The sequence below is a fragment of the Coturnix japonica genome, chromosome 11, assembly GCF_001577835.2.
Source record: "Coturnix japonica isolate 7356 chromosome 11, Coturnix japonica 2.1, whole genome shotgun sequence".
NCBI classification, from domain to species: Eukaryota; Metazoa; Chordata; class Aves; order Galliformes; family Phasianidae; genus Coturnix; species Coturnix japonica.
The window spans coordinates 13,670,947-13,680,992 of NC_029526.1; the positions used below are offsets into that span (position 1 = coordinate 13,670,947).

The following is a 10,046-nucleotide window of genomic DNA, read 5'->3' on the forward strand; positions in this document are numbered from 1 at the left end:
ACACAGGTGTTCTAAATCCAGTTTTCCGCCATGAATATTTTTGCATCATGTCTGATGTTAACTACTGCTATTCTATTGAGACATATACCTTTCAAATACCTAACTATGTAAGTCACTTGGAATTAGCTCTTGGCTCTGAGAGTGAGGGCTTAGGATGGGTAGATCTTGACAAATTAAAACCTTTACCTTTGGGAAAAAGACAGAACTGTGTACCATGCAGTATTATATACCATGATTAGTTGGGTGTTAAAATCAGAATTAGGTAGAGGTTCATACACAGTGAATGGTGAACTTTAAAAGCCAGACAGAGACTAAACCATCAGTCAGAGTATGACAACTTGGTCTGGCCTGAATGTGAGTTTGTCACTCATGAAATAAGAACTGGTGGAAAAACTTCAGGAAATTCACATACCACAAGACCAGAGAAAACTGGAATTGTCCTTATTATCTGGCCAGCGAAGAATAATAGTTGTGAAAGGATCCACGTGGCGACTCGGCTTAATATGTATTTTGTTTTTTCTTTGGTGACCCTAAAAAATAAGTAAATGTACCAACTGGGACAGTGGCATGTATAAATACATATGTTATTTCATAAATAAATGAAAAAGGCCTGAAAACTTAGACACTGGATTACTCTATGCGCATCTGTAGTTTAAATGGTCTTTCCTTAACCAGTGGTAGTGTGTTAGTATCAGCTGTAGGAATAGCAACAGGTGGCCCAGAGGAATGATGTGTGGCTAAATATCCCCAAACTCTTATGTAATGCATTTCAATTTTAAAGAAAGATCTTTAAATAATACTTACTTTGGTCATTTGGGTATTTGTTTTAGTGGTGTCTTTTTCCTTAGCAGGGTCTGTTCAATACAAAAAACAATAACAGTGATAAGCAATTTGGTTTCATTAGGTGAAGGTCTAACTTGATAGTCACATACCATAATTAAGATCAGTGTTATTCTTCAGTCATAATGGTGTAAATCAAATTTACACGAAGTGACGAAGTTTAAGTGATATAAAGGGAAAAAAATGAGGGAAAGTACTGGAAAGGTTTCAAGGGGATTAATTCTAAAGTTGCTTTATTTCTGGTATATTTTGCTTTTGTAAATGTAAGGACTTACCATCTAGAAGTGCTTATTGACATCAATTTATGTGATTTGCTGTGATGCAGATATTTCCTAACTTCAGAACCATATCCCAGGACATACACATCGCTAATTAAACTTGAGGACAAACAGCAAATGTGCAATATGTAATACATAGAGAGTGATGCTAATTAATGAGCACTTCAAAGCCTGGGAATCTGCCATCATCAGGAAGAAGCCTCCTCAAATGATTTCAGCACTGTTGTTGGAAAGGAAGAAATTACTGGATGCAAACCATAAACACTCCATGAAAGTGCTCTGATTGCAAAAAGACGTGGTCAAATCCAGCACTGTCAGATTAATGCAATTACCTTCTTTATGAGAACTGTTTGACAGCACATCGATGAACCCAATATCCAGACTCATATTTGAGAAGGCATTCATGGCCATCACTTTCACTAGGAAGGTACCTAGAAATGACAAACGTCCATACGAGAATGTCAGTGGACCAGACCATCATGTTTGTGATATAAAATTCATAAAGAAAATTATATTATTTTCTCCTGGTTACTTTTGTTTGCACTTAGGAGAGCAGCTGTCTTGTTTGAGATTTTCTACCTGAGGGGATGGGATGTTCCAATGGTTATAGGGAGTCCCAATGAAGCTTCTAATGTTGAAAATCTTAAAACATGAAATGAAATCATAATTAGCTTCTGGTGTGTCAGCTTTTGCATGGGATGTGAATAATGCATTAAAGGAGACAATTTCTTTGTCTTCTGCCAGTGAATTATCTCTTAAAGGCAGTCTCGTTAGTCCCATGTTTTAAAGGCTTTGATTGCTTAATAATGGAAAGAAAAAATGCTAAAAAGCTGATTCCTAAGTCCAACACAAACTATGTGCTGGAAACTGATGTGCAGGTGAGGATGGAGCTCCCCTTTTCTTTGTCATCTGTGCTGAGAACTCAAAATTTCTATCACAGTAGTGTGAAATGGGGAATAAACTTGGATATTATATATATGAACAAACAGGAGCACCTTAGAAACACGGAAATCAGCACGCTGTACCTTCAGAGTGCATGGGAATGAGGTATGTTCGAGGCTCCCCTTGCGGACAGTCTTCCTGGTGAGAGTGAGTTTCATTCAATCCAACCACTTCAAACTTCATCTTAGCTGGGGCACCATGAGACACAGAGACATTTATCTCCAAATTCTCCCCCAGCTGCAGAGTGTGAGAAGCTAATACAGCCCAAAGACCAGACACTGGCTCAATCAACTCAATGGTGATGCTCTCCGAGATCTCTGATGCAGTTGTGTTGCTGGACACTCGGATTTCCAGCTGATGCACCCCGGGGCCTAGCAGCTCTTGAGCAGCACTGTCAAGCGTCAGGTTGTGAGAGGCAGTTCCTTCCCGTGCACTGGACTCAATGAGCGTCATGTTGTTTGCTAATACAATATAGATCACTCCACTGCCTGGAAGAAGACAGTTCAGAATTTCTCATAGCTTGCATAATAGGCATTTCCATTCTAGCTGTTTCATACCGCATTTAAGTATTTCTAGTCATAAAAATACTGCAGCAGTGCAGTTATTTTTAATAAAGTCACTTCCAATTGTTTTTGTGCCCATCTGGTCTCCCTATGAAAGTCTGTCACATGTTTTATGCTGTGAGCATTAAGGCAGTCAAGAGAACTCAAATGTATGCTACTGAATTTAACTTTTTAAATGTGCAGATTCCAGGAGCCTGAAGTGAGAACAAAATAGACAGTGGCAAACATGACTTGCTTAGTGTGAAATCCTCTTACCCTCAGCTGGAGAGGCATTTCTGTGGATTCCTAACTTCAAATGCAGAAACATTACTACTGGCTCCATGTAGATTCATATGACTAAAGTTGTGGTCGCGCCTTGTCAGATTTGTGGAGAGGGAAGAAGGGTTTATGTTTATGTTCAAAGTGGTGTAATCCCTCTGAGAAAGAACCCCTCCAATGGAGCTGGGATTGTTCAGTTGCAGAAAGGCAACAATTAGAGGGAAAAAAAATATTTGTTTTCTGTAATGAAAATCCTACTCCTGTTCCATGGGTAGGATAGTATCTAGATTGCTATTTAAACCACACAGACTAATTACCTCCACTGAGTTCAACTTGAATCCATAACAACTCTCCATACAGCGTTCGGCAGTGAGAGCTGTTCCCAGATTCGTGGCGGCTGTAGCACCCAGTAATGCTTAGTTCATCCATCTTGTCCTGAACCAGCACCCACTTCTGTGCTGTCACGTGCCATTCACTGGTGCTGCATTCAACAAATACAACAAACTCCCCGGGAGATGAGTATCTATGTGTGACATTGCTGAGCAGTCTAGAACAGAAAGAGAACGGCCACTTGTGGAAAACTGTCCTGGCAAATCTCCATCCTTATGTGATAACAGTGGTCACAGCTGTCAGATTTCGGACCTAACTCAGCTCTCCTGCAGTCAGGAGGTGAACAAGGCTCTTCACACTATAACAATGCCCTTGACTTTTCTGTTCTATAAAGGGAATTTGTCTAATGATGTATAAAGCAGATATCTTACGTTAGAGGGTAGTAAGGATCCACAGTGTGGCCATCTCCAGTGCTAATGATGCAGGAAAGGTTGCCGGAGTATGGAGAAAGCAGCCAGTTCAAAGTGACTGTGATGTTTTCAAGGACAAAACATGCGTCTGTTACAATCAGCTGCAGACCTGTAAAACACGACAGAATTCAGTGCCATCTTGTCTATATTTCTTGCTTAAGTCAATTGATTTTCATGCACTGGTGAGAACAGGCCTTCTTCAAATCAGGGTTGACACTGCTGTCAATTTAGATGCAGTAATGGAGTGATCACAAGCTGATTCTTCTCCATATCAGTTGGTCAGATTTCATGTTGGAATATAATTTGTGTGTTTTATGTGGATGGATTTCCTGGGTTCCTACCCTATAAAAAAGCCTCTGGAGCTGTCAGCAAGGACAGAGAAATTACACTGATATGTCTTCAATATTTAGAGCAATCACCACTCTTCCAGGTTCTTCCTTGAGGATGGAGCAGAGATTTTTGAGGAAAATATTACTCTCACAGTGTTACAGCCAAGCAAAGATTGGGCTGTTGATACTGACAGCCCTGTTGCACTTACCCTCCTTGCAGTGGTACTGAATAAACAAATAGCTTCCAGAAGCTGGGCATGGATCTCCAAAGAAAGTGCCATCTGCTGCCACCTGGCAGGCCTGAAGACCATGACACTGTCCTGGAAGGAAGTTTATATGGATTAGTGTGTTTGTATGCAGCTGTCATAACTCAGGTGAGAGACAATCACAGAAACAAGGGCAGAGATGCATTAGTATCTTGTTCCTGACTTCTAGACAAAATCCCACAGCAAACTCCCATGACATAAGACACTACCTGCCACTTCATCTGTGACACTAATCCAGCTACAGTCTTCCTCCGTGTCATTCTGGGGAGGAGTCTCCAGTACACAGTAGTGAGGGCTCTTCCGTCCATAGAACGACTCTCCAATTTGAATCACTTCTCCTGATCCACACTGTACGGTGGCATTGTAATTATCACAAGCAATGCTCCGGCCATTTTCTAATAGGGAAATAATAATCTGATTTAACTTTTTGAATTTCAGAAAAAAAACACTTCTAGAGTTCTCCTGCATATTCTTTTTTCCCCCTCTTGTTTCTTTTTCTCTCCTTCTCTCCCTCTTAAATTCACCAATACTGAAAATGGAAAAAAGAATTGCATCAGAGAAGTGTTTGTATATACAGTACAGAACCTGATCCCATTTCTGTTACAAAAACACCTTTATTCCCTTGTGATATTCAGTGGACTCCATTCATCAGGGCTGCTCAAATGAGTAAGGTCGTATTTCTAAAAGCAAACACCTCGTTCTTGGGTTAGTCTGAGGCAGTTCATTACCTTTCAGATTTCTTGGAATCCTTTAGCAATCAGGATATGCAGTACCTGAAGAGGACGATGAAAAGCTCTTGCATGAGATTGTTGCAAAAGAATGTTTTTGTTTCAGCTGCCTCAGGTTTAAAGACATTGTCCTTCAATTGCTGTTTTGATCATTCCCCTTAAGCACCTTGATTAACAGAGCCAGTATTTGCACACTGCAGTAATTGTATGCTACTGTTATTTAAAGCTAAATCTAAGCCTGGCTGTAGCTATAGCAACATGATCAGTTTACAGATTAGAGCTCTCTAAATAAGCTTGGAAAATAATTTGCTGTTAAATTATAATACAGGCTATCATCTCTTCCATTTGTTTGTTTATTACTTGGCATAGAGTGTTCTCATAGTATTTACTGTCTTAGTAAATTTGCATATGAAAATGCATAGAACCAGTTGTGTGTTCCTTTGTACTGGTTCAATACGTGTATTTTTACTACAGTAGTAGGTAAGACTCCTAATTTACAGAGCATCAATTGGTAGGATAAAATAATAAGAGCAGTAAATTGAACTAAGGAAAACCTTTGCTTAAGCTGAGAAGCACAAATCATTCTAGAGTAGAGTCAAAGAAAGGATGAATACAGAATGCTGTCTCTGGTTAGATGCTTCTACAAACATATCTCAGGTCATCAATTGTGCATAGTTATAGAGAATCAGAGAGATTCAGTTCAAATAGTGATATCACTTGGAGCTACCTATACGTTCCATACAAAGTTTCATGCTTGGTGTGAATCAAGCCTCACAGTGCCTGGGTGCGTGGGACTTAAATATCATATGCCCATTTTACGGAGGCAAACTGAAGCAGTGAGGCTGCACAAACTTCTAAACATTCAGCACACAGAGGGATTAATGAGTAGAATGTTGTCCCTGTTTCTTTAGGGTTGTGGTTCAAATTCCTTGCGTGCAAAGCTAGTAAAAGAGGAGTCTACATTATTATTGAAACATGTATGTGCATTAATGGACATGGGCTGTAGATACTATAAACAAGACTATAATTGCCTCAATCTGTTCTCAGTTTCCTGGGTAATGAAAAGATGGATGTAGGGCAGGGCATTGTTGCTCAATAATGCAAACTCTCATTGAATTTAATGGGCTTTAAGTCAGATCCTATGGTAACAGATGGTAGCTTCCTTAAAAACAGATAGTTGTCTACTGTGGTTGTAATGGAAAAAATAATTGTGATGTGTTTTTGCAAGGAAAATCAGCTGAAGGAATTGTACTGTCTGCCAATTCCCACTCCCCCGATCATTTTTAATGTTAGTCATCTTCAGCCAAATTTGATGTATAGATATAAACCTCAAAACACCCTAAAAATTCATGAAAATCAATAGCTAGGCAAAAGGGAAAGAACTACATCAGCACCTCTATTAGGAGTAGAGATTATACCCCAATTAATGACGAGGGCCAGCTTGTGCTTTGAAGCTGCTGCAGAGCCACGGGGATAGAGGGAGAAGGGTTTGGAGAGACAGAAAGTGCTGGGGATGTGAGAGTGAGCAGGGGGACTGAGGAGAAGGATGGAGAGGGGATGTGGAACAGAAGATCAGGACAGGAAACAAAACATTAATTTTGCTGGTTATGGAATGACTCATTTATTATGTCAGACCGTTGCAATAGCCCTGCTATGGCTTGTGGTAACCTGTACTTGTATATTGGATTTGAAGGCCACAGCTAGACTTGCCATCGAGTGCTTGTGACCTCAGTTTAAAATGCTTGGTTTATGTGCAAAATGCAAGGAACACAAATTCCCTTCTTATCTGTATGTCAAACGGGATAATACTGCCAGCATTCCTTTCCAGGACTGTTTGTTCCAAGCAGTTTAAGGGATGCAATGACTGTACTTTTCCTGTCTGAGCACAAGGAAGAACAGGCTCCTGTCTGTATCCTTGGCCCAGGGAAGCCCTTGAACTTCAACTGACGGAAGGATCTGAGAAGAAACAAGAAAAACTTGCTCTCACATTTGCTTACTCCAGACTGCTAGAACAAGTATCACTAGAAGCCTGGCTGTATTTTTGCTTCCTTGACGAATGGGAATTATTTTGATGGTCTTGCTTTGGCCCATATTTATGATTAAAAATTTAAGGGCAGTCATACAGGTAGATGATGTGAGAGTTCATATTTGTAACCATTCTGCAACCCAGTGATTTTAGGATTCTTCTTTCCTCCAGTTCAGATCACCAATGAAGTAGAAAAAGAGCACTGATTGGGCTTGCATGTTTTTTTTTTCTTGTTCACTTTTAATAAACTTCAGGTTATCGCTCAGCCACTTTGAAAGAAGCAAGACAATTTATGCACCATGGTGAATACAGTAAGCTCACTTCTTAGTTCCATCTTACCAAACTCACAAATGAAGTCAAATTCCTGGCTGCAGTTTTCAGTCACGCCCCACTGATACTTGGCATTCTTCAGGATGTATCCACATGTGGTTGAAAAAGGAGATGGCAGGTCCTTGTACCAGTTACTGTAGCTTACTTTTGAGGTGTCCAGCCACATCATTGACCCTGTCAACAAAATATACATTTCCTGAGTGTTTATTTCCCACAGGAAAACAACTAAAGGGTCAGAGCCTGCAGAACAAATCTGCATCCTTTCTCCTACTGAAGGAAAGGCAGTTTTGCCTGAATAGAGATCTTCAGTTTAGTTTTACGTTAAATCTGACATAACCACTAAAAAAGATGCTGCTCCTTCCCCCGAGACTCTCAGCCTCAAGATTCCATCATTTCCCTTGCATCAGATCTTGCAGCATTTCCCAGCATGATGCTTAGCTTGCTTGCCTACTGGAGAACCAGCCCAGCACATATTTCTCACTGGGTTAGCAAGCTGATCTAATGTGTGTTTACACAAGAGGAAGATCAAATGCAAATGGTGACAACATACAACTGAGAAGTGAAGCGGACAATTAAAACATCTTAATATAAATCTAAAGTTACAGCAACAAAAGTCTGTGGCTTTTCAGCAGATATCTATAGTGGGGTAGATTGCATTTGTTGTCATGGTAAGTAAGCATCACAGAATGATAGTTCTAAACAAGACAAGATTTTAAAATCACCTACCGTCAGTAGTTTCATTCAGCAAGGAGTCTGAAATCAGTCCTATCCACCATTCCTGATCCTCAGCAATGTGTTTCTGCAAGAATTCTTGAGTCTCCTCATTTTCAATGAAGACAAGGTGTCCCCCTCCCCTCTCACACCACCTCTGGGCACTTGTGAATGTACGCTGGAGTCTCACAAACTCATAGCATGAGTGGTTGAAAGCTAGCTGATGCTTTGAGCAAGGGATTCCTTCCTCATCAATTGCCTCCTCCATAGCCAAACACACAGCAAGAGAAATTAGAACTGTGATCCCAAGCCACATTCTCAGTTTAGTGCCCGGTGTGGCACTGATGTTGCTTATCACATCACCACTCTTTTTGCTGCCTTCTTCAAAAGCTGGAGTTGTCACATCATCAGTATTCCTCCTTATTCTATTCTGCTTGAAACGACAGCAGCAACAGTACATGGAACAAATGGCTTATATTATATAATGGTGATTGTGTCTGAGGACGCACACAGCAAACATTGATACTAAATCACTGCAATGGCCATTGTGAGGCCCATTGTATAAACGTGTCAATCCATGTGAAGCCAGTTTGAAGATTATAGTATTGCTTTCCTCTTGAGCAGAGAAGATAAAGTTGATGTATGCTGTTACTGGACACATGTGAAAGTGAGATAAAGCTCCTCCATCAAAGGCATCACTGTACGAACATTAAAGCTGGAGGTCTTTACAATGCCAACAAAGAGATATGATAGTAAGAATAAGGAAAATGAGAAACACAATTATTAGATGGGAAAACACACTGTGTTCCTCTAGATAGGTTGTTTTGAATTGCTTTGTTTTTAATCATTATTATTCTTTTAGTGTGATTATTTGAGGTGCTTCTTTTGGAGGCTAATGTGATGCCTATAATTATTGTATCACATTCATCCTGCCCACCTGTTTACATATACCAGGATTAATCTCATCTGTTCCAAGTAGACCTAATTGTGGTGCTTGTTTGGACTTCCACACCCATGTGAAATGTTTCCATCATCCCTTAAAAGCTACGCTGCTTAACTATACAGAGCTAAGTCATACCTGCTAGCAAGTAGATGAGAAGGTTGGAAGTTGATACAGTGATCTGGAAAAATACTGCCTTTATCATCAAAGATAGCTGGGAGCCTGATGTGAACATTGCACCGACTGCTGATGGACTTTGTGAAGCCAGCTCAGCAACACTTAGGAGTTACAATCCCTCAGAGTTCCTGGACTTCCTTACAAAAGATACCTATTGGGTTTATAAGCCCATTGGATTAGCAGAAACACAGCACAAATAAGGATCTTTAGCTATTGTGATCCTCTTGTCCTTGATATCAGCTCCACTGAATTTGATGCTTCTAATATTAATTTTTAACACAATAGCCTGACAGTGAAAGAACGCACACTTATATTTGGACTTAGGAGCTCTATAACAGAGAGCAGTAAGCAGTGATGTCTGTTAGAATTCCCACATTGCAGAAATGCCATCTGCATTGCATTGTCACCCTGAAGGCAATGCACGGATCGCACAGTGTGCCAGTCCAGCTCTATCTCTTACAGGTATCTTGCAGAGTAATGTATGCACACTGTGTCCAAGAAATGTTTAAGAATGATCTTCAGCTGGATCTCACATTAATCTCTGATTAATAAGGAGGGCTGTTTTGGCAGATGAGAAGGGAATATTCAGTCTGGGATTCCCACCTCTGAGGATGGCCTCTCTGCTCTCTGATTGTCTGATGTGTCTGGCCCAGTCACTGTCCACACATCCATCCCTTTTCCTGGGAGGGAAGTGAAATATATCACTACACATTTTCATGACGTTCCCTTTTAGAGTCCTTGATTCTCCTTGGGCCCTGCTGGCTTGCCTGGCTTTGGAGAAGCTGACAGATTGCCCTTCTGTTTTGGCCTCATGGGTGAGAAGCATAAAGATGAAGAAGGAGACTGTACTTAAATGTG

General features: G+C 40.4%; 1 protein-coding gene across 1 annotated transcript in view; it reads right to left on the minus strand.

Annotated features, from left to right (window-relative positions):
• PKD1L2 (polycystin 1 like 2) overlaps nucleotides 1-8,691 on the minus strand; it is a 31,091-nt gene extending 22,400 nt beyond the window's left edge. Inside the window, exons 1-10 of the mRNA XM_032447144.1 lie at nucleotides 8,087-8,691; nucleotides 7,370-7,534; nucleotides 4,486-4,671; nucleotides 4,220-4,330; nucleotides 3,643-3,790; nucleotides 3,199-3,428; nucleotides 2,144-2,548; nucleotides 1,451-1,549; nucleotides 805-854; nucleotides 413-530 (exon numbers count right to left, since the gene is read on the minus strand). Of these exons, the coding sequence (XP_032303035.1) occupies nucleotides 413-530; nucleotides 805-854; nucleotides 1,451-1,549; nucleotides 2,144-2,548; nucleotides 3,199-3,428; nucleotides 3,643-3,790; nucleotides 4,220-4,330; nucleotides 4,486-4,671; nucleotides 7,370-7,534; nucleotides 8,087-8,531 (1,957 nt within the window). The 5' untranslated portion in view covers nucleotides 8,532-8,691. The remainder of the gene's footprint in view (nucleotides 1-412; nucleotides 531-804; nucleotides 855-1,450; nucleotides 1,550-2,143; nucleotides 2,549-3,198; nucleotides 3,429-3,642; nucleotides 3,791-4,219; nucleotides 4,331-4,485; nucleotides 4,672-7,369; nucleotides 7,535-8,086) is intronic.
• Between the last annotated feature and the right edge of the window lie 1,355 nt (nucleotides 8,692-10,046).